Consider the following 25,577-nt stretch of genomic DNA (forward strand, 5'->3'; position numbering starts at 1 on the left):
GTTTGTTAATCTCGCTAATCTTATATTATACGCTACCGTGGCTGTTCGTTTGTCTCTCCTGGATTTTAAATCTCCTGTAGCTCTCAAACTGTTTGACCTATTGACCTGAAATTTGGTACACATATACTACGTGACCTCTAGTATCCACTGTCGGGGTGATGATTGACCTCCGAGGTTATTCCTCTTTTTTTTTATTGTTGAATCAAATCTCAGCCGTGGCCAGCAGAACGGCCGTGCAGCGAATACGTACAGGCGTCGTTCTCATTCCCTACCACCTTAGCAGTCACTTCCCCTACCTCTTCATATCATAAATCATTCTTGAGGCAGGTTGAAGACTTAAGTGCCAGCTTAACTGAAAAATTAAGGAAAACATACTAAATAATTGCAACACAAACACTGACTTAATCAGTTTTAACGTGAAAAGATGCCAAAGAAAGAAGAGAAGCAGCGAGCCGCTAGGGTGGAGAAAAGAAGAGCTGCTCAGGAAGCAGCAAGTACATCAACCTCTGAGTGAACGAATGCTAAACAGAGACAGAGAAAGAGGATGAAAACTAGGAATGCTCAAGTCAAGTATATTCACTGCATGTTATCGTGCAGTACGCCGTTACTGGTAAAACATAAAACGGCTCTTTGTTAAGACCTCATTTGCATTTCCTTCCAACAAGACCCAACTCAAAGGTAACTCATGATTTGCAAACAGTTCATTCTTTTTAAACAACAACAGTAAATCATACAAATCAACTCAATGGGACGGCTAAGTAACTCCAAATATGTAAAACTGCATTCCATTTACCTTGCAAGTCAGATGTCGGAGCTGCGAATGGCATCACACCCGAGTTGACCATGTTCTAGTACAACATTTGGAAAATCAATATTGACACATCCTGGAAAACCTTTTTTGTGCTCCAATATCTGAGGTAAATGGAATGCAGCCATAGCCTCCTGTTAAAGACACGTCTGAGTAGCTGTGATTGGCAACATTTTAAGTCACTCTTATTTTATAAACATTGTTACGCTGTATAATTGCCATTCAAATATGCGCTTTTCAAAATATTTTTTGTAAGAGTTACATGAACTTTTGTGGTGATAAAGCTACCACTGGTAATTTTGCTCTGTAAGATATTTTAATCAAAGGAGATGTGTATTACAGTGAAAGTGCAATATGCAGTCAGAGCCAGTCGATCCATTAGGAGACATAGGTTGTCGCCTAGTGCTCCGTCATTTGAGGAGTGTAATTTACGCAAGTTAAGGGGCACACACTCCAGACACTGAGGGGGAGAACTGAGTTAACACAAAGGAGCTCTGGACTTCAAACTCTGATAATATTGAATAGGCCCAGTTTATGAAAGTATAAATGCCCACACTCTGTACACCAATAGGCACGTTAGTGCTTTTGAAGCTCATCCAAGTCTACTAATACTGACTACCTGCTATAGGCAATGAGGGGCAACATCGATGGCACCCCTTTATGCATACACCATGGATTTTAACAAGATCTGACACACGTTAATCCCATCTAGGGCTACAAATGGGCTTTGACCAGCATTATATACAATATATGCTAATTTTTATTTGAAGAAAAAAAAATGAAAAAGCAAAGTTATAGGATGGGCCAATGACAAAGGTAGGTGGGCCGCTTACCCACCTCTGGTTTAATCATTGGCTACTTTAGGGTTTTGGTAAGGAAAATGAGATTTTAGGAACTGTCAAAAGTAATTTGGGGGTGAATGACTCTTAAATAATTCCTGATTACAATTAATAAGTAACTGCCAAGTCAGCCATTCTATATAAGGTGGGGTGTGCCATGCCAAGCATGCTGGACACAACCTGTTTTAAATGTACTGTAATGGGAACACTTTTCATTTTCAATACTGAATCCTTAAACCAGAAGATCTAAGTGCCTGACCTTTCAAAAAGGTGCTGTAATAAGATGCTTCTCAGCTCTTCTGTACAGTAGCTTATATGTCAAACATTCACTCTTATCCAGAGTCCAATGTTCAAGTACAGAAGTCAATCGACCTGCATATTCTACATAGAAAATGACCAGAAACTGAGCTGGGGTCCAAGTGCTAGGAAAATCCACTTTTATGAATGTTATAATGAATTTTAAAATATACAATGCTCCATGTCTTCAAAACAGTAATTTCCAAAACATTCCCAGGAGACAGAAGAGAATTTGAGCTGTGGGTATATGTTTTTCAAATAATAATGAAAACCATTTTCCACAATGATTCTCCATTATTTCAAAAGTCTTCAGAGAGTTCCTTTGGAAGTGAGTGTGTCCTATCAGTTCGAAACAGTCGCAAGTCCAGTCACTGGGGTGATTCTTCAGGCCAGCGTCAAAGTGTTGTGTCTAAGTCTGTTAGTCTTCAAGAGAAAAAACAAAAGGAGGATAGGATAAAATTTTAAATGTAACATATGACCAATATGACTTAACTCAAATAACAAATACATTAAAGAATATACCTAAAAGCCACAAATTTAAACATGCCTTTACAATAAAATGTGTGAATATAAACTTTGGCAAGTCAGTACAGATTGTCATTTTTTGCATCGGTTGACACAAAAAACAGTTAACAAAAACATCTTTAGCACAAATGGCTGAAAAGAAAGCACGTGGAGCACTGAGGGAATAAATAGGAACACCTACAGTGCAGCCTTTCTATGTGATTTCCAAGAAAGGTGAATTCCACATGAGCTAAAGTATGTCTGGTAAAATGTCCAGAAAGAGAGTTTTATCTTACCCTTAAGTCTCTTCTGAAACCCCCTCTGTGGACAAAGATGAAAATATATGTAACCATATTTAAAAGTGCATGTAAACTGTGAGTTGTCAATGAGAAGTAGTGTTCAAGATTGATCAGAGATACACAGCAATGTAAAATTGTTCAGGACTCTAAGGAGGAATAAAGAAATGGTAAAATGGTAGAAACCAGTGGCTTATAAAATCTTGTTCTTGACTGGAATTCTTAAGAACGTTGTGTGGCACCAGACATGAGGCTTGATCTCATTCAGACGTTTGTTTTTCAGATAGAACTTAATAAACGTTACAATGTGCAACTTTCATAACTAAGATATTGAAGGAATTACCCCATCCAAAATGATCACTTACACAGTAAGATTTGATTACCACCCAAGCACGGTCTTTATGGACCAAGTCACTGCAGCGTATGCATTTCCTAATTTGGAATAAACTTAGTGACAGACCAATGTTCAGTGGTAATGAAGCAGATTTATTTTGGAGGTGTTTAACATAGCATTCTCAAACTCACTTAATATAATTCAAGATTATGAGGGGCCAGCTATTTAAGCAATGATTTTATTTTTATATCATGTACATTAAAGAACCATCAACAACAAATCAAATTAATAATATATCGAACAATTATTAGAAACATAAAGTTGAATAAATCAGACTCTGCAGCTGCATGAATAAAACTACCACTTCTGGTTAGCGGAAATAGCCCAAAAGTTGATAAAAATCTACATTTTGTACCCAATACTTGTGTGCAAAAATTTGGTTGACCTAAATGAAAGCATACTCTAGTTATCGTGTTTACATACACACACACACAAAGACACTCAGACATAATTCCAAAAATGGTATTTTCGGACTCAGGGAGGTTTTAAACGTCAAGATTCATCAAAATCTTGGAATGGAATTTTTGGAAGATTCCAATCCTTTCCCTATACTTTACATACGAGAAAATAAAAAGGAATCGAAAGATGGAATATTATGGCTAAATTTCCATTTGCGAATGTGAAATTTGGGAGATTAGTGTTCGAAACACAGTAACAACGTACGATGATGCAGAAGCGAGCATCCTACCAATACAAGTCAAGTCAAGTTGGGGAGCATGCACTGGTACAGTGCGTTGCTGCACCCATTACATGATGAAACAACTTGGGATCACGGTTTGCAACCCCCCAGGCAGACGCATGGTCCAGTCCCATCCTCCAGACCCCCTATCTGCTGCAGCCAGGTGTTACGTAGGCGACCCCTTGGCCTGGTCCAGCCACTTGGGTCTCTAACAATGAGGATCTTATGAGCTGGATTACCCCCGGGGAAACGCACCACATGGCCCTAGTGCCGTAACTGACGCTCCCTCACAATGCAGGTAATGTGCCTCATTCGGGACTCCATGAGCAACTGCTCATGCAACACAAAGTCAAACCAACAGTACCCAAGGATTTCCCAAAGAGACACAGTAGTAGAGGAGTCCAGTCTTCATCTCCGGTCACTGGATAGCGTCCATGACTCGCAACCATATAGCAATGTAGGAAGCACCTGGAATCTAAAGACTTGGACCTTCATCCTTTTGCATAGATATCGGGAGTGCCACACACCCCTTTCCAGCGACCTCATGACACCCCATGATCTTCCATTCTGTCTACTGACTTCATAGGAAGAGTCACCAGAGACATGAATGTCACTGTCAAGGTAAGTAAACCTCTCAACAAGGTTGACACTCTCTCCGCAAACAGACACTGCTGATGGCTTTGCCCAAGAGGTCATTAAAGGTCTGGATCTTGGTTTTTATCCAGGACACTCAAAAGGCCAGACACTCAGACACCTAGCTCAGTCTCTTGAGAGCCCCGATCAGAGCCACCATTGACTCCGCGAAGATCACAGCATCGTCAGCAAAGTCAAAAACCATGAATCTCTCTTCAGCAACAGATGCCCTACAGCCGCTGGACCCCATGACCTTGCCCAACACCCAGACCATACAATCATTGTACAGAATAGGAGCAAGAACACACCCCTGACAAACCCCAGAATCAACTGGAAAAAATGCAGAGGTTTTGTTTCCATCCTGCACAGCACTCACAGTACCAGTGTACAGGCCGGCCATGATATCCAGCAACCTTGAGGGGATCCCGCGAACCCTCAGGATGTCCCATAGGGCAACTCAATGAACTGAGTCAAACGCCTTGTGAAAATCGACAAAGGCTGCAAAGAAACTCTGCTGATATTCACGTTTGTGCTCCATGAGAACCCTCAGTGCCAGGATGCAGTCAATGGTAAACTTCTTAGGTGTAATAGCAGACTGTTCCGGTCACTGGTAGGTGAGCAAGTGATCACGATCCTATTGAGGGCAACCTTAGCAAGGACCTTACCCGACACTGAGAGCAGTGTTATCCCCCTGTAGTTGCTGCAATCCAGGTGATCACCCTTGCCTTTTCATTTAGGGACAACAAGTCCCGTTTTCCAGTCAGTTGGGATAATGCCAGTCTCCCAAATGGAAGCAAAGATTCCGCATGAGGGCAGCCTTACCACCAACCTGGAGAAGTTCACCCCGGATACCACAGATCCCTGCAGCCTAGGCTGGTTCCCCACCTGTGCAATTTCAGTGAGATTGGGTGGTTCACAGCTAATTGGACGATCAGCCCCAAGAACCATGGACCCAAGATATCCAACGTCCTAGCCGGTGGATCAGCTTTGAACAACTGCTCAAAGTAGCCAGCCCAACAGGTCACAACTGCAGTGTCATCCGTAAGGACCGTTCCATCAGCTGCCCTGACTGAGACTCTCCGAGGAACAGATTTAGATGTGCGTAATGCTTTGATTCCTCTGTAAGTAGGACGTGAGTCACTAGACCACAGATGGTGTGTCACTTGCTCACAGATTCCTCTAACAAACTCCTCTTTATCTGCTCTTAGAGCCCTCGCAGCCGTCCTTCTCAGTTCCTGGTACAGACCAGAGTTGCCATTGAGCCGTGCACTGCGACTCCACTCGATGATATCCAGGGTGCCCTGCGAGATGAAACATCTCCTTCTGGGAACACCGGTAACACCAACACAACCCTCAGCAACCTTCAGGGTCTTGTCACGGAATGTCTCCCACATCACATTAGGATCGGCAGTCATAACCAAATCTGCAAGTTCCTCACACAAACTGCATGCAAACTCATTAGAAACAGCCAGTTCTTGGAGTCTGGCCAAGTCCAGGCTCATTTTCCTAGTAGGTGGTAATCTACTGAACCTAAGCTGGATCCTAAGAGTAGCATCAACAAGTCTGTGGTCAGAATTCACAAACTGGGCACTTCTGTATACCCTGCAGTTTTGCAAGAGCCTCCAGTGTCTGCCCACGTAGATGAAATCGATCTCCTTCACCGCATCACCATTATCGGAGTACCAAGTCCAACGATGCGGTTCTGGGCGCTGCAACCAGGATCCAGCGATTCGCAGCCCCTGACCTTTTGCAAAGTCAAGGAACATGGAGCCACTTTCACCATGGTCACCAGACCGAGACAATCCTCATAGCCAGCTCTGTCAGTGCCAGTGGCTGCATTGAAGTCACTCATGACCAGAGGAGTGTCACCTCTTAGGCACCTATCAACCACCAAGCGAAGCTGTGAATAAAATGTCTCCACCACCGAGACATCACTCACCACGATTGGTGCATACACTGAGACAACAGACAAGGCACCCAGGGAGTGCCGTAATCTGAGTCTCATGATACGCTTGTTGAAAGGAGTGATATCGGACACCATCAGAAGAAGCCAATCTGCTACAGCAAAAGCTACTCCCCGAGTATGACAGCCATCAGACCGACCAGACCAATCAAAGGTGTGTCCACCTACAGAGATCTGGCCAGTCCCCGGTCTGCGCACCTCAGAGAGAGTTGCCACTGAAATGCGGAGTTTACGCAGCTCCTTTGACAGCAGAGGAAGATGATCATCTTGCCGGAGAGACAAGACATTCCATGCTCCTACCTGTATGGGCCACCTCAAATTGGGACCCGAGTGCTGCCGTGCAGCAGGCAACACCTTAGTACCACACCAGTTCCGATCCCCAACAGACCTTACCCCATTGACTGTCCAACGGTTTTGACTCTTCCGGGGATGGGGTTCCTAAGGGCTTTCCCCCATCCCCTTCATGATGCGAGCAGCCTTTCTATGGGCGGCTGCAGCAGAGCTACTCCCACAGAGAGCAAAAAGGAGTCCTTTCTGTCGTCTCAGAGCTTTGTGAAGTTTTTTTACAGTGGGTGGAGTGCCAATCCTGCCACCAACCCCCATGATTTTCCTGCAAGGTGGAGGACCACTTGCAGGGCCAGATGCAGTTTAACATCATACCCAGGACATAACTCTAGCAATACGCGTGCCTCAAAAGGAACTGTGTGTTATCAGCAACTTGTACAAATAGGTTGAGGTACTGGTGGTTCCATCTTTCAGATTTTTAAGTGAAAATACAGGGCTTTGGTAGAGCGATAGGAATTTATCTTGGAAAATGACAAATTCTATGACTATTTTTTGTCATGTTAAGCTTAGCATCATCTTGAAATAAAGTATTATGTTATTATCAGTAATAACATTTTTGCAATATATGTCATGAAAACAGCCCAGTGTACAATGGGACAGCCAGGGAGCTTAGAGAAATCTTAGGTAAGCTGTATTTCCTTCTTTAATTCCAGACCACCTTAAGTGTAGTTTACCTACAACATAAATGGTTTTAAATATTCCAAAACAATAATTACAACAGTAAAACATATAGTAATAGTGAAGCAAACATAACTAAATAAATAAACATAAATAAAGGAAGGTGAAGATTTTTTTTTTGTTGGTGCGCATACTAAAAATATCAAAAAACCTCACCTTGAGTCACTTCAGTAACTTCCTCTGTAGGGAGAACAAACACATATTAGTGAAAATTGTAGTAGTCTATGGATGAGCCTGCATTATATTCAGAGCCATTTCGCAATTCAACACCACTCAGTTTTATGATGCCTACTTTGTGGAAATCATTACTTGCATTTGTAAAGCTTGTTCACTTGCCAAAATCAAACATTAACTCAATTCAACATGTACAAGACTATGTTTTAAAAAAACAATGACACAAATGCTTTGCTCTGCCTGCCACAAATACCTTCAATGTATTTAGGAATACCTTGTTGGTAGCACATAAAGGTCCTCCATGGAAGGGCTCAATTACTTATCATTTTATCAAGAACACCCTTGAAATTCTTTTACAATAAAAAGGGCTTTTAGTAGTCTCAGTTTAGTCAGAGAAGGTGAACACAGCAGCCCAGGCTTCCACTATATCAAACCTGTCACATCTGCAGCCCTGAAGCAGCTTATTTTATTGAATGCATCCTTTTTGGGTGGTTTCCCTTATAATGCAAAAAGCACCTACTGGCCCTGTCTGTCTGTCTGTCTGTCTGTCTGTCTGTCTGTCTGTCTTTCTGTCCATTTGTCTTTCTGCATGAAACAACTCGGCTCCCAATGGAATGGTTTTGTTGAATTTTGACACACTTATTCTTTAAGAAAATCTGTTGGGAAAGTTCAGTTTTTCACTATGATATCTTATAAACAGTGTACTGTACACCTTTGTGCAACTAAAGTCTCTCATTGAAAAGTGAAAATTGGTGAATTGCCCAATTCATCAATCTTAAAATAAGTCTGTGAAGATTCTCAGTCATCCAGGTGAAATGATCTTAGCTTCGAAGACTTGGACTGATGAAGCTGCTTGGATGAGCAGTGAAACGTATCTACCTAACAAGAAAGAAGTCTAGTTGTCATGACTCAACTACCAGATACTTAAAATAAGAAAAAAACTATTTTATGATTTCAATTATGGATTAGTTTATTATTCTACATACACTTTTTTTAGATGTTTTACTTGTCCAACAGCTGCTTCAGACCAGCTTGTCAAATTTTGGGGAGAGGTGCACATACACTAGTCGCTTGGACACCTGCTGCTTGAGGTACATGTAAGTTACCAATAAAAATAAAAACAAAGTCCCTTATCTAGAACAACTGATAACAGGAATTATGTGCCGCTCTGTGTGTATATATAAATATGTCCTTAGTGTTTACATTATGCTAGAAATGTCATCAAAGCTGCATTATCTGCGGATTGTAATAGTTCAGTATTTCTCAAATGCTATCATTTATTGGGAAAGCTAAAGACTTGCTACCCATCATGGTCCAAACCAACCAACAATTTTAAGTTTAGACTATAACTCTCCATTGGGTACTTCTTTCAAAAATGTTATGTTTGAGAAAAATTGAACTACAATTAACATTAGACCCTGCACAGCCAACAAATAACCACAGGGCATCATTCAATGCCATTTTTATATTACATGAACTGGACTCTGTTGTCTATTAAAGCTGTTGAGCCTTAGCCTACTTCATGTATTTAAGTATTTTACTGTTAAACCTCAAAATACTTGTGCATGTTTTATATGACTTATCTTAATTTTTGAGGGATTTGATTAGTTTATATGACACAAAATGACGTTTAGTAATATAGAGTAAGTGCAGCTCTGGTAGTCAGGGGTCTTCAGTTCTCCAGAGCTATATGATAACTGTGTTAGTAGAAGTCTTTGTGTTTCTATTGGAAGATGTAGTGGGTTTACACATGTAAAGTGAAGACCAGCTGTTCAACAGAAAATCTATGGAAGACATGGCACCACACTGGCAATGAGGTTGTAATTCTTCATGAGGGGAGATATTGATCAACAACGGAATAGAAAGGCCTTGTCATTTGTGATGTTGTTGAAGGTGTAAATTCAAGGGCAAAAGAGTGAGTTAAAGGGGGCTTAGGAGAACATGAGAACAGAACACTATTAGCAAGGAAAAGAGCTAAGGCTGTAAGCACCTTTCCTCTACTTGGAGAGAGAAAAAGAATGGTGGACTGGCAAGGAACCACAGGCCTTGGGGCTGATAGGTGTAAGCATATGGTCATTTGGTGGACAAATTCAGACTTGATTTCTCTTTTAAGGATAACATGAGGGAAGACTGAAGAGAGGATAATAATCTCTTGGCCAGGTAACAGGGAGCAGCACACAATCTCTAAAAGGCTGGACTGTGATTGTGCTGTCATGTCCTGTCCTGTCCCTTTATGGAAATAGGTAGCAGGGAAGCTATTTTGCCCTGATTAAAATTCCACAACCCAAAGAACAAGCATCATGTTTTTTTTCTTTTAGAGAAAATGGGTCAGGAGATAAAAATAAGAGTAAACACGCAAAAGATCAAAATGTCAAAGACAAAATAAAATTAACTGGAGGCAATAACCAGTTCCAGAGATAAAATTCTCTAAGCAGAACATTTGTTTATTGCATTTGTATCATACTACACAAAGACATAGGAAAAGAAAGTGACATCACAATGTACTTCATAGCATCACGTGACCAGTAAAAGATAAGCACACCAGTGAAAAGACAGCATTAAAACTGGTGGTGTTATGATTTGGTTTTGTTTTACTATGTTTTTGGACAGAACATTGTTTTCCTTGAGGTTTGCTATTTTTTCTGGAGCTTTGAATTTTGATTTTAGCTTCACTTTTATTTGTTTTTAGATTTATTTTTTTTACAGCTATGACTTTATTATGTCACTTTCTTATTATTATTTCCGGTTAGCACCATATTACTCAGTGATTGTTACAATCCTCTTCCGTTGATAACATCATGCTGACCGATTTGTGATGACCTCCAAGTAATGCTTTTTAAGCTGGTGCTACATGGAGATTGTTACCAAGTCTGATGTCTTTGTAGCCAATGTGAGTGGCCCATCAGCCCAAAAGTGTCCACAGAAGGGGTTTTAAAGCAGAATTCAGCTGAAAGATGTGTGCCTACCTCAGTTATGGAATGAGGAAAAGTGAAGGGCATGAGAGAAGGAGAAATGAGGACTGTAAAAGGAGTGAGGTTTAGTGGCAGACGAGTATGTCTGCCAGCCTACCTGTCAGTGAGAGATACCAGGTTGTATATAATAGGCCCAAAGGGTGATCAAGGTTTGTTTTCTTCAATTGTTCCTTTATAAGTTTTGCTCTCACTTTTCCCATTTGTGTGTTCTCTATTTAGAATAAATGGATTTTTCATCTCCGGTCCTGAGCATTATTTTGGATTTGGAGAAATGCCAGGGTGTTATTTAAAATGATGTTATCATTTGAATGACACATTTTTTACAAAGTAAATTGCAAAGTTTCTGCACATTCATTTATTTCTGGCAGCTTTCTGAAATTAGTACATTTGTTGCCAAAATGAGTAAAAATGATATAAGTGGAAAGTCACAAACACAAAATAGATCTTTAAAAATCTTACCCTGTGTCGCTTCTGTAACTTCCTCTGTGGGCAGAAGAGAAAAAAAATTGTTGAGTCAATGCAGCAAATTGTTTGTACTGTATATGTACACATTAGTTGTGCTTGTAAAGCACATAGCAACATCCCAGGATTTGTATAGCTCCTACTGACACTTGTGAAAATCTAGGAATACTTCCAGGATTCTCCTGGGATCTAACAGTGTTGTAGTTCTTGTATCAACTCTCTGTGTGCTTGTTACACTGTACTCTTTTACAATCGTGTTGGGCATGTGAAACACATTATGATGTTAATAGTGGTGACGTAAAGATTGACTGTTTGATAGTTAATGTACATGTATAATGAATATCAATAATCTCCACACACATCTCTCTATTATATAAAAAAATCTTTTTGACACAATGAGACTTTTTAGGAGATCAGACGAGAATATTGCCATGATGTTTTTCAAAGTCACACCCTCCTAGCAACCATTTTCAAACAAGACCAGGGTACTCTCACCTCTCAGTCTTGTGAATGTTTTTGTCAGAAACACTTCCTGTTTTCTCAGCTCGTATAAATTTTAATGTTTTCCTCACTTTTAGTTCCCATTTAAAGAAGACGTGTTGTGTCCAAATCTTATTGAAGAATTTCATCAAGAAGGGTTAACAACAAAAAAAAATGAGTACAGAGGCAAATCCTAGCACCTAAAAACGAGGGAGTCAAACGAATTTATTTATAACGAATTTGCAAAATGATTAAATGCGTACCAATAGACTATGCTGAAACAGTTGGTGGTGATTGTGCGAAAGATAAAAACAACATCTTACAATATCATGAAGATTATCTACAACCGTTAACACCATCCGGCATTCTACCACACAAATTACTGTAGGAAGAAGGGTGTAGACAAGAAAGGTAATGTAGTACATCTTCAGGAGATAACATTAGAGAACAAAGGAGATCGTGATATGCCATTTGTATTAAAATGTTAATAGTTCCCCATTAGAATAGCTTTTGCAAAGGCAATGAACAAATCTCAGAGCCAAACATTCGAAAAAGTCGTTTTATTTAATACAGAGAAAGAAATGAAATGTAATCATGGGCAGTTTGTGTCACGTGGATTGTTTAAATTGTACATGAACATCCCCATACATAAGTGGCAGAACCGCAAAGAGGCTAGCAAGAGCCAGCAAGCGTTGGCCAGGGGGTTGGAGGCAAAGCCTCCTAGTATACAATACATACAAATTAATTTCTTTACATGTACACAGGAATGGAGGCATACAAAAAAGTAAAACAAAGGTAGCATAAAATAAATAATTATAGTGTTTTATTGTACTTATTTAGTGTGACAAGACATCACAGTGGCTTCCTCAAAGAGCCAGTTTCAAATCTGTGCACATTCTGCCATATCATTTCTCAAATGAATCCTCCCACATCCAAAGACCTGCATGATAAGCTGATTGCGTGTGGACAGGCATCCCACCCAGGACTGCCATTTGTCAGATTGTACCGAGCACAGGCTGTGATTCACCACAGCCCTCCTGTGTAATAAAAGAATTCAGACAAACAGTGAATGAATGTGTAAAATGCATGTGTCTGCCCATTTGTGAGGTTGCTTATATAAGTCAGGTTCACCATTTTTTATGACATTCCCATGTTTCAAGACCTTGTGGGCAAGTTAAGCAAAATAGGAAAAAATAAAGAACATGATTAGGAAAATGATACCAAATATTTATAATTTTTCAGAATTTATATATTTTGATCATTCCTTTATTCTTAACTAGCTGTCCCCCGCGGCTTCGCTCGCATAGAAGTGAAACAGAATAGTGAGGAGGGCCCTACTCCTATTCCTGACTTCATGCTTCCCCCTCCCCTCAGCCCACAGCCTCTGTCTTGGATAATCCCGAATATATCACTCCTGCAAGCGAACTATGATCTATGTTCAAGCAAATTCTAGAAAAAAACCTGTTCTAAATCCATTAAGTAGTTCTCTCATTCGCTAGCTAAGTGGATGCAAGATACGCCCTGAGGTTGGTGCATGAGTGAGGAGGGCCTCACCCCCCTCTCCTCGGCCCGCTGCATCTCTCTCTGATTCGCTCCAATAATTCGGTACCACAAGCAAACTGTGATTCTGAGCGCAATAAGATAAGTCGCAAAATCAAACCAAATCTTCAAGCAAAGTATAGAAAAAAACAGATCTAAATCTGTTAAGTAGTTCTGTCATGAAAAGCTGACAGATGTTGGATTTTATATATATATATAGAGAGATAATATGGTGGCAGAGATTTACTTTTTAAGTGTGATGGATTGCTTTCAGGTTATATATTACCTCACTATAAATGAATGACTTTTCAAAGGCAGACCTTCAGCAGCTACCTTTCTGACTAAAGCAAATTTCCCTTAAGCTGTATTCTTAATTGTCTCACCAACAGCAATGTCTTTTATTTACCCTTTATCTGCACATCTGTCTACAGGATGTAAAATTAACTGGTTTTAAGGTTTGACTAAATAAATAAATTATCTGATATTAAAATGCTACTGACATTTGATGAATTCATACAGAGGAAGAAAAGCTTCAGTATACCATAGAACTATTCTCACCTTCTTTTACTTCAGTAACTTCTTCTGTTGGGGGAAAAATATAAATATTAATATGGTGTTGAGTGACTGCTTATTTTCTTTGTATAATTAAATGTCTACACATTCAAACCAAAACTCAACCAAAGATGACACACGTGTAGAACTTGCTTTCAGCATGTCTGCAATGACAGTTTTCATGAACTTTGGGATACCTCACTGTTTCTCTAATGAATAGAGAATGAGAAAGAACAATGGGAATATGCTATTCATTCTTTTTGAAAATTTATAGCTTTGTTTCATCACTGGAACTGAAATTTGAAAACATAGTCTAAAATGATTAGATAATTAAACACAGAGGATCTCCGAGTCACACACTAGTATTTAATTTTTCATTTTCTTCCTCTTTATTCTCTAGTTTCCACGGTAAAACATATAGTCACTCATTTTTTTTTTTTTAGTTTTATCATACATTTTGAATGCATGGCATTTTACTTCAGGGCATGTAACAGATCTTATACTTCCCTTATTCACTAGAAACATTATACTGAGTGAAAAATAAAACTTGAAATATGGCATTCTGTATTTCCTTTCTCCAGGCTTTGAGAACTTTGGCTGTTTCAAAAAGCATCATTATTTTTAAAGTTGACCTAAAATGTCCACAGCACATGTAAAACTGATGAGCAAAGGCAAATGTGTGAAAACAAACATGTTTGTCAAGGGACGAGCCTAACATTTCTTCCTAATAGTCCTGTGGAGCACAGGCATTTACAGAGACATGTAGAGTCTTATATCAGACTCAGTGGTCCAAGTGCCACCATGTACCACAGTATGAATGAAGCAGTGCATTGTGATCTGGAGTATGACTGCCATCCCATGTGTAAGGTAGGAGGACGCCAGCATTCCTAATGTGGACTGTTGATGCACTTCAGGTAATGCGTAGGTAGCAAATGAACATTCATGTGCTCTAAAAGCTATTTTGTAGGATGTCAAAACCATGGCCACAGGTCCCTTTACTTATTGATCTGTGTGATTCCATTTTCAAAGCTACAAGTAGACTGAGTAAAATAATCTTCAAAATTGATACAAACTGCTAGGGTGGAATCACCTATAAAATATGGCACTATTTGAAGCCTAGATGTTTTTAATCCCCTTATGTGATCATTGCGTACTGCTCATCAATGATCTACAGTGTCTTTGTTGAGTCTGATTGAAATGGGAAATACATCGTACTTACCTTCGGTCACCTCTGTAACCTCCTCTGTAATAATAACAAAGAAAATGAATAAACGATCTTGTTCATTTCATCACAAATAGCAGTGAAACAGAACTTACTCCATTTCTCTAGTACTAGGGTGTTGTACTGTGTTAGCCAATATGAATACAATGAGAAGTCAAGTAAAATGACACTTTTTATTGGCTAACTAAAAAAGATTACAATATGCAAGCTTCTGAGGTAACTCAGGCCCCTTCTTCAGGAAAGATGTAATACAGAAATTGGACAGATACAACATTGGAAACCTTCAAGTGAGACATCTTAAATGTAAAAAATGAATAGACCTCTTCAGGCTAAGATTCATTTAGCAAGAGAGGAGAACAATGTATAGTCAAGATCTTTGGATAAGATAACTGTGCAACAAAGTCTTTTGAAGTTTCTGATGAGTTTTTCAGTACAATGTGGATCTGTAGTCAGGTTGTCTGGGTCAGTCCGAGAGATGCAAACGATCCTCATATCTGCCTATAAAACTCTTGTCTCTATTCACACCATGTTGTACTGTGTTAAATTTTAACATGAGTTTGACTTCCCATTCTTTTCTCTCTTGCTGTGTTCTGAAGTTGCCCATAAGTACTGTGACTTTAAAGTCCCTCTCACCATGTCCATGGCTTTTGAAATGCGCTGCTAAAAGAACATCTGTGTTGCCGCATTTGATGTGGTCTCTGGTCAGAGAATGAATTTACTCAGGTCCCATAAATACAAGGAACTCCAATTTCTGTATTACATGTTGCCTGAAAAAGGGGCCTGAGATGGCTCAAAAGCTTGCATATTGTAATCTTTTTTAGTTGAACTACATTCAGGACACATCAAAGCATATCCTCTTCCTAGTTGTACATGACTTTTAAAACAGCTGTTCCAATAAAGAAAGGAAGACATGCTGGTGCCTAAGGCTATTGATTAGTTTATAACTTGGGCATCTGGGACAAAAGTAGCTAAATTATTTTACAGCCTGGGAAGTGAAGACATGATGACACCTCAGGCAACATCAAAAAAGTTTTGTTTGGGAAAACGGACAGTGAATTCATTCATCATATTGACAGTCAGCCAATCAGAATATCTAACAATCACATCTTGCAAAACCCCCTGGTAGAATTTTAGAATAAATATTCCTTCTCTGAGGAGCGATATAAGAAGGAGGGAGTAAGAAGAAGGGACAAAGACATCCGGAGAAGGGAACAGAGCAATGTCAGAAGAGTGCGGCGGCAACATGCGGCTGTTTCCATCTGATCATCAGAAAAGCATCTCATGAACAGCTACGATCTCAAGCTGCCTGCGACATTCATCCTTGTCATCTTTAACTTTTCATAAGCTTTTTCTAAAGACTGTATGTATCCAGACTTTACTATCAGTTCTATTTTCTATTATTCTTTGCTCCACTGGTATTATTATAATTCCTGTAATAAATACCATGCTGCTTTTAACTTTCTATGCTTTGTCTTAATGTCTAGAGTGATTAAAGTAATAAGGTAGATTGCTTTGAGCACTTGGTGCAGCCGGAGATTTGCCATTACCTCTGTGCTGCGAGGTTTATAAAGGGCTGAGGGTGAGAGCTCCACCCAAAAGTAGGGAACAGTACATAAAGTAAGGCATTCTTGACTGATAAATGGCCTATAGTCAAGGATGCTGAGCCTTTGCATGTTTAAATGTATTCTTGTAGACCAAAAGTAATATTTAGGTCTGAGATATCTTTAAATCATTGTATGATGTTTGTGCCGATAATACGTAAGTCTCTTGAAGTGCTGAGAGAGTGACAGGATGTGTTATTCCTAAGACACTTGTGTGGTTTAAAGTGTCAGAGGTTAACCAGCTGTGTTTTTGTCATTCATTGGGCACTGTTGAGTTTCTGCAGGTATGCCTATAGCTATCTATGCGTGTGTTAATCTTAAGGTGCAACAGTAGATCAGCCTAGTAACGAATCTGATGCGTACATTTACCCCTAGGTAAAGGGCAAGTAGTGGGGAATATCACGATAATGCAACTTGTTTCATAATTGTGGTGCATTTTTTACTTTTTGTGTTGTCACAGTTTGCCTTTCAGTTCTTTGTATGGATTCAATTTGTAAGCAATTGTTCTTCTAAAGTGTAATTTTTAGTATTCTAGTTTTGACATGCTCTTTTATTTTGACATATTCTTGGCATGTTGTCTCAGGCTGTATTGAAGTATTTTGATGAAGGACTCTACACAGTTCTTTCATGACAATTCCATTTAAACCCTCCAGTTTAGAAGAACAAATGTCAGTGCTCAGAAAAGTTAACTTTTGGTTTTCAATTTTTGCCATACTTTAGGTATAATTCATCCCCAGTAGCATTTCTTGACACACATACATGCCATAACATCAGTCTGACTTTGCGTTTATAACTTTAATTTAAACAGAGATATGAAGTGTGGTCAACATCTGCAGTTTAGCACATGTTAGCCAACATGGACAGTTTTGAATATTTCATGTTCACCTATTTTTCTAGTCAATCCAATCTTAAAACAGCAACCGTCAAAGAATGAATGCTACTACCGCTCTGTTGATTTCAACACTCAGATTTCTTGCCAGATACCATTATCATTAAAAGCCCACTACTTATTTATGAAACTGCTACCATCATTGGTTATTCTGTACCAGATTTTTCGGATCCTCATATGCTGGCCTTCTCAGTCCTCTAAAGACTTTTTAAGCAGTTCTCAGTTAATACTCATTTATCCTTGCAGTCACTGTTCATTCCCTTTCTTATCCTGCGATGTTCAGTTATTGTTAATGTTCAGATCACGCACTAAGTCTCACATTTTCTCTCTTGCATTGTAGATTGCATATCCTTTTCTAATTGAATCAATTATTATATTGGAGTGCAGGTTAGAAGCCTTGACAGCAATATAGAACCTTTGATAATTCTATTTAATAAATAAAAAAAAATTTCACTTATATAAGAGCTAAATGGTGGAAAAGATTGAAATGAATAGACAGATAAAGCGAAACACATCTTTTTTTCTGTAAGTTCTACTATTTCACAAGACTACGCTATTTTAAATTATATGCAAGACAAAGCTAGCATAAATGTAACTAAAGCCAAGAAACAAAATGTGTAAACCACAATCAGAGGATTGAAAAAAATATAGTTGTAACCAGTAAATGTAAAACAAATACTATGAAATGACACAAAGGTTTTATTTAAATTTGTGAATCCAATCTTGGATGACTGCGGTGGGCTGACGCCCTGCCCAGGGATTTGTTCCTGCCTTGCACCCTGTGCTGGCTGGGATTGGCTCCAACAGACCCCCATGACCCTGTGTTAGTATATAGCGGGTTGGGAAATGACTGACTGAGTGAATCTTGGATGACTAGGAATGTTTGGTGCCAGCATTAAAACAATCTTCTAGTTACCATTAGTCCTAAATGCACTAGCAGTATTTCAAAAGACATCTGAACTTAAAATCAATTTGAAAAAAAGCATTTTTTCCCAGTGAACTGTCTAGCATACCATAATAGACTGGCCATCAATATGTTCATTTCATCTAGAGGTATAACATCACAAGTAAATATAAAGATAATTTTCAACGCAATGTTGCTATCAGCATGGGAAAAAACAAACAAGATGTAAACAGATGGTCTACCCTCTACCTCATGACAACAAGTAGAATCAATAATGTCAAAATGGACATGCTTCACAGGCTTCTATTCTTATTTCAGTGCATTCCTGTATACATTTATATATTGTTCTTTAACAAACTAGACCCAATTATAACCTAATTTATAGAGACAGAGTAGAGATGTCCACACATTCAAAAGTTGACTCTACAAAGACATAAAGCAGAAGGTAGAATAGCACTACCGTACTTTCAATTTTATTAATAGGGTGCAAATATAATCACTATAAAGACCTAAAAATTGGCACAAATTAATACATTTACACCAGTCTGGTCAGCAATGGAAATAAAATCTTGCTGTACTTCTTTATATGCCCTGCTTTGTACCCCAGTAAATATTAATGTTTGTCAAAATACCAGTAATCCAACTGCCCACCAATTACTTAGAATATGGAACCAATGCAGGACGCACTTCAAGGCAGAGCGCTTATCTGTTGTTATTCCACATGACAATCACCTTTTTCAACTCGCTTTAAAATGTTCACAATGTTTAATCTTTGGAAAATATCTGAGATTAAAACAGATAATTTTATACCCTTCAAATGTAACTTCCCAACAACAGTTTTTCCACTACTTTGAAATGATAAATTTTGCTAAAAGACACCTACCCAGTTTTCCACACCACCCTCTTATTGCTATGACAGAAAAATACTGATCAGTCTAGAAGACTCAGACAGCATCTCAACAGTATATAAAAAAAAATTCTCAGAATCTTTCATTAAAAGATCCTAGGGTTTGGTGAGAAAAGGATATTTCAAGTAATATCTCAGAAAAAGAGTGTAAGGTAGCCATGAATTAAATATACTGTAGTCTATATGTGGAAAGTATTCTATAATTCAACATTAAATCTTTCATTGATCAAATCTGTGTTGTTTAAATTTGTCCAAAATGTATCCAGGGCAAGATCCAACCTGTGAGTGTTGCAATCTAGCTCCAGCCTCACTGGGCCACATGTTTTGGGAGTGCATCATCATTAACATTATTTTGGACAAAAATTTTTGAATGCTTGTCAAACAGTCAGTGTCAAAATCACTCCAAAGCCATTAGCAGCTATGATTGGTGAACTCCCAGAATGGCTTAAAGTGGAAAAAGACAAATTGATTGTAAGTGCTATACCACACTACAGCATGTAGACTTATGTTGCTTAACTGGGAGAATCCCAACCCACATTTTATAAGTCATTGGTAACTGATGTTCAATACTGTTTGAAACTCGAAAAAGTCAAAGTCTCGCTTAGTTAGGATCTGTTCAAATATGGCAAAATTTAAGTAATAACATTTACAACTAGCATTCATTTTTTTTTTTTATTAACTATTTTTTCCAATGCTTTTGACTCTCCTCTCTTTCTTTCAGGTGGGAACTGAATTCTGTTTTGTTAGAATTTCTTTTGTTAGATTTTGCATTTTGTTTTTGTTTCTACTTTCTTTTTGAACTTTCTAACACTTTTTCCTTCTCGTTTTACTTTGAAGTCATTCAATTTGTGACAATGCCATGAGAGAATGTAAATCATATTTTAAAATGTTTAAAAAATGAGGCAATAAACAGGAATATAATTGCTTGATTTATTGGCCTCAGAAACATTGAAAAACATACTCAAGTTATTTTTAGAAGCCTGGAAATAGTTGGAAATAATTAAAATCATGAGTCAGTTCATAGCAGATTAAACCCTTCTGCTAAAGATAGGATACTGATGTTTCCCTCCATTTAAATACAGGACAGCATATCTAAAGAGGTAATTCCAGACTCCCTAAACAGTAACATCTAATTTCTTCATTCGTTTTCTCTTTCAGACACTGGGAGTATGGTCATCTAATTGTAATGTGTGTCTTTCAGACCACGTCTGAACCTAATGTTGCACATGTTACATGATCTATAGTACGCCTGTAAAACAAGAATGATGCAAAATGAAAAGATAACAAGATTTTTTCCTTCATTTCCTTCAGTAATGATGTCTGTAAGTAAAATAATATGGATAAAAAGTTTTCCAGTTACAGTAAAACAAAACATTTAAGTTTTTCTTTTATCATGGTAATAACAAATGTTTTTCTCATGAACATATTTAGTTGCCATTCTGCTGATACTGAGGCGGGTGAACTGTACATCATTGCAATAGAAGACAAAGCCCAGAGAACTCATCCCCAGACTATATCAGATTTTACTTGGATTTGGATCCATAGGTGATAAAAATGGAATGAGGTGTAAAGTACAGTATTACAAAGTATTGGTGCCATAAAGTTCCTTCTTACCTTCTTTCACTTCAGTCACTTCTTCTGCAAAGATAAACAGAAACAAAGTAGTTGTTCTTTTTTAAATCTTGGCCATAACGTCTATGTATTGTTGACATTGAGAAGTTAAGTGTAAAAAATGGTCACACTCTAATATTTTCTATGTTATACAAATAATATGTTTTAACTTCTTCTTCCTCTTTATCTTTTTACCACTGCTATGTGAGGTCGATGTGCTTGATCAACCATCTCCAAACAGCTTGGTCCTGCACCTTTTTTCCAGTCAAACCCTATTTCTTCAGATGTTCTTCTACTTTATCCATCCACTTCCTCTTTGGCTTCCCTCTCTTTGTCTTCACCCTTTTGCCCACATATTCATTGCTTTTCCTCATCACATGTCCATACCACTTCAACCTACCTTCCAGTACTTTTTTTTTTTTTGTAACTCCACACATCCATCTTAACATTCTTATTTCAGTCAAGTCCAGCTTCTTCTCCTGCACTCCCTTTACTGCCCATGTCCCAGCTCCATACATTATTGTTGGTCTTAAAAAACTTACCTTTAACCTTCACCTTAATTCTTTGAATACACAATACTCCAAATACATTGTTCCAATTGTTCCATCCATACTAGACTACATGGGTTATCTCTGCATATCTCTCTTTGTGTGTAATTCTCTATCTTGGGCAACCATTGATCCTAGATATTTAAACTGATCCACTCTTTTCAATAGCACTCCCTGCAGGCTAACTTCTCAATCCTGATCATCATTAAACCTTATGTATTCTATCTTGTTTCTATTTATCTTCAACCCTCTGTCTTCTAAAGCCCTTCTCCATTCTTTCATCTACCTATTCAATTCCTCTTTTCTGGTGCTACACAACACAATGCCAACAGCAAAAAACATACACCAGGGGCACTGGTCTTTTATCCCATGAATCAACGCATCCATAACTAGATCAAAGGAGTAAGCACTTAAAAGAAGATCCCTGGTGCAGACCTCTTCTAACTGGAATCTTGTCTGTTAACCCAACACTGCTTTTAACTCGAGCCCTCACTCCATCATACATATCCTGGACAGTTCTCACATATTTCTTGTTTTAACTTCTGATTTATTAAAATATAATATAGACCATTTAAAGGAACACACTGTAGCTTTGCTGTTATGAGAATTTACCTGTGAATTCACATTATTAGTGACTGGGATCTTGATATTGCTGGAATTGGTGAAGAGCCACTTACAAATTATACTTAACTTTTAGACCCACCACAGATTTTGATTACAGAACAACCATCTCAGCCAGTAGAGCTAAAAGAGAATGCCCATGGCTACAGTGGCTAATCAGGCTTCTAATTGCTAGGGGCCTCACTCATTGCAGCAGGCTCTTTCTCTCTTATCTCACTCTCACTAGAGATCTCATCTTCTGAAGACATATTCATGGTTTCTTACTGGGATACTAATGGATTTACTGCATCCTTTTAATAGCTAAAATTGATAAACATTTACAATGATAGGGTGAATAAGTTCTGTTTAGTATTTACCTTCCTATAGATTTTATATACTATAGTAGTTAGATGAACAAACATTTGTCATGTGTCTGTCTATACCGAAAATACAGTCAAGAGAGCTACACATGTCAAAATATGCATTTGACTAGTAAATATAAAAAGAAAAAGCTACACCAGGTGAAAGCAAAGTACCAAAGGAAAAATATGAGTCAATCTCTCTTTCCGGCAGTTTGTAGTTACATAGGCTTGGGAGTGGCTCAACATCCAAGAAGCTGTCTCCCTTATCACCCTCTGTTTCCCTCTCTATCTCTTTCTCAACCCTAGCCACTTCCTTCCACTAGTGAATCTTGGCCTTTTCTCTTTCGTCAAGACTCTAAAAACAGGTAAGGTCTGGCATGAAGTGGCATTAAACCACCTGCCTATTAGGGGATCACGTAAACTCCTCCAGTTGTTCTTTCTTCCTGCTGTTTGTCACTGGACCCTCTTATATGTTTCAGTTGCTAAGCTACTTTAATGATGTAACTGCACACTCCTGACTCTCCCAGGATTGGTCTCCCAGCTGTCCTAGCTCACCCTGCACAAAAAATAATTTTCTGTGACAGAACCTTATGTGCCACACAGAACCAGAGCTATAGTAGTAGAACAGAGACTAAATTAGAGTTCAGCATGTCGGCATGTCTAGTAAAAGAGTCCACTAAACAAGAGGTTTTACTAAAGAGTCCACATTGGCTTGCTTTTCTCACTTGACTCTAGCTGGGTAATCATGAAAGCCTAGTTAAACTAGCTCCTAAGGAGCAAACAAAAACACCAGAGAGATCAAAAGGAAAAGTGAAAATGTTTTGAATAAAAAGCACAAAAAATACTATAAGATTTCAAAAAGGAGAAAAAAAAATGATTAAAGTGCACAGGCAGAGATGGCCAAAGTGTTTAATAATAATACAAAATGACTGTCAAAAAGACAGTGTCTAGTAAATAAAATTAAATTATAAGAGTTAATAATGTTAGTATGTATTCTTGGGTTTTTTATAGGTGGTAATGCCACTATAACATTAAAGTAGAGAATCCTCCACATCACCTGGCCAAGCCTTGGAATCACATATGTTTCTGCTTTTACTATAATGAAACCAGGCTAGAGCTTCAACTATTAACCCTCCATTGTCCATTGCACCCCAAAGGCTCATTGGCCTTTATAGAGTTAACTTCCTAAGCAACCTTTTGTCTCTATTCTGTGCAGTCACACGCTTTTCTGGACTTTTGCATGTTTTCTATGAACCCCCATCCCCTTTCCAAATGCAACTATTTGTCCTCCACCTTTAAGGCAAAACTGTATGCTGCCACAAATCAACTGAGAGGATCTCTGACCTCTTGCTTAAACTCTATCACATCTTTTACACTCTAACCAAGCAGTCAGGGTTACTTGGCATCTACTCTTGTCATCTTTCCCCTAAGAGCCTGTGGGTGCAATGTGTATCCTACCAGAATGTTACTATTTTTTATACACTGATGACTCTGCCCATTTCACTTCTGGGCAACATATCTGACTGAACTGACTGGTGACTGGCAGCCAATGTGTTTTCACACTGGTCTGGGTTGACTATCCCTGCTAGAGTGGGGCACTTCCACTGACTGGTTTCTTTAGCACATTGGCACTTTGGTGGCACCATAGTATATGGTAATCTATTGGCAGCTTGTTACTCCTTAACAATGTACTTAACATGCAGTATATAGTTTTCAAAATTGGTATGCAAACTGGACAATTAATTTGATTAGGGTCACATAGTGTGGTGAATGAACAGACAATCTTGAGTTCTACAGCCAGTGCCTTTAAGTACATCTTAACTCCTACATAACTCCTTCTATTAAAACTTCTAACTTACAACAAATAGTAAGGTATAAAAGAAAGCTATGAATACCAATACACCATAACATTTACACAATATTGTAGCGTCCCAGCCAGGTTGAAGCCTTTTTTTTGACTGACTGTTAGGTCTGATTGAGGGATGGTGGAGTACAGCACAGAAGACTGACAGCGGGGAATTGATTGAGTTGGTAAGGGGGGACGGGGGGCTGGGTGCAGGACCTGGGATGGGAGGAGGGGTTGGAGAGGGTGCTTAAAAAGGGGGTGTGTTTGGGGTTACAAGGTTGGCATTCTTTTTCTTGATTGTTCAAGTAAAAACTTTTTGGTGAGACTTTACTATGTCTGTCTGTTTTTTTTTTACTTCTCTTTTCGAGGCTGACACGGAGGTTGCTATGGTATATTCTAAATACAGTATTTTTGTTTATGAATATTTTTATAAGATTGCAACAGGTGATATAAATTGTGTGAATGAGAAATTGACATAAAAATTTGTCTCACCTTCTGTCACTTCAGTAACTTCTTCTAAAAGGAAAGAAAAAATGTATTTCATTCAAAAAGCTCAGAATTGGATCCTTGGAGCAGTTGAACAAACACTGGCATCAACGTGTCAACCTTCACATTCATTAATACTGGTTAATTTCAGAGGAAAATCAGAGTGCATGAAGAAAAAACCTACAACATGCAAATTATGCCCAGGGAGCAGTAAGGCCAGGATTTGGTGCTCAGTCTGCTGAAGGCACTGAGCCATCTTTAGGCTGTGGCTAACTGTGAACGCCAAAACAACAACAAAGGGAAAATCACAGCTTTCATTAGGGCTTGTAAAAGGCAAAGCATGCAAATAAAATTTTGAATTAAGTTTAAAATGTAAAAAAACCTTTGTGTATTAATACAATGGTATGAAAAAATATTTGTCCACCTCCTAATTTCTTCTTTTATTTCAAATTCCTGACACTCAGTGTTTTTGGAACTTTAATCAAAATCCAATATTAAATAAAGGGCACCCAGATGGACAAATAGCACATTTTTACTTACATAAATTTTTGGAGTGAACAAACATATCCAAAACCAACCAAAATTTCTCTCTTACATTTGTTAAGTGATTGTTCCACAGTTAGCTGCAATGACTGAAGCCAAAGGTTTCTGATAATTTAATATCAGTCTTTCACAAGGCTGCAAGGCAATTTTAGCCTCCTCTTGTGTGTAAAATTTAGAAACATTTATAAGTTTTAAGGTCCTGTCGCAGCTTCTGTGTTGGGTTTAGGTCTTGACATTGAACAGTTTAGTAAACAAATGTAGTTTAACTTGTTTTCTGTCATTCTGAAGTGGGGCTCAAAAGCAACTGCTCCAGGAGTCCCAACTGAACGCTCAATCACAGCTCTGCCTAGTGCCAGAAATGAAGGCCCAAAAATTATCCCTGCTGATGGGAACTTGGAAAAAAAAAATCTGGTTGAGCCTAACTGACAGAGACTCCGGCAGAA

At 38.5% G+C, this 25,577-nt stretch overlaps 1 protein-coding gene and 1 long non-coding RNA gene across 2 annotated transcripts in view; both read right to left on the minus strand.

Moving 5' to 3' along the window:
- Positions 1 to 551: 551 nt before the first annotated feature.
- Positions 552 to 21,119, minus strand: LOC120539049. Its single transcript, XR_005635548.1, has 7 exons — positions 20,753 to 21,119; positions 14,835 to 14,858; positions 13,622 to 13,645; positions 11,042 to 11,065; positions 7,593 to 7,616; positions 2,745 to 2,769; positions 552 to 2,367 (listed from the first exon to the last, which is right to left on the minus strand). It is a non-coding gene; the product is annotated as an uncharacterized LOC120539049 (long non-coding RNA).
- Positions 21,120 to 24,532: 3,413 nt separating this feature from the next.
- LOC120538557 overlaps positions 24,533 to 25,577 on the minus strand; it is a 174,712-nt gene continuing 173,667 nt past the window's right edge. The window contains exon 53 of the mRNA XM_039767952.1: positions 24,533 to 24,621. Within this exon, the coding sequence (XP_039623886.1) occupies positions 24,533 to 24,621 (89 nt within the window). The remainder of the gene's footprint in view (positions 24,622 to 25,577) is intronic.

Source organism: Polypterus senegalus, chromosome 11 (genome assembly GCF_016835505.1).
Source record: "Polypterus senegalus isolate Bchr_013 chromosome 11, ASM1683550v1, whole genome shotgun sequence".
NCBI classification, from domain to species: Eukaryota; Metazoa; Chordata; class Cladistia; order Polypteriformes; family Polypteridae; genus Polypterus; species Polypterus senegalus.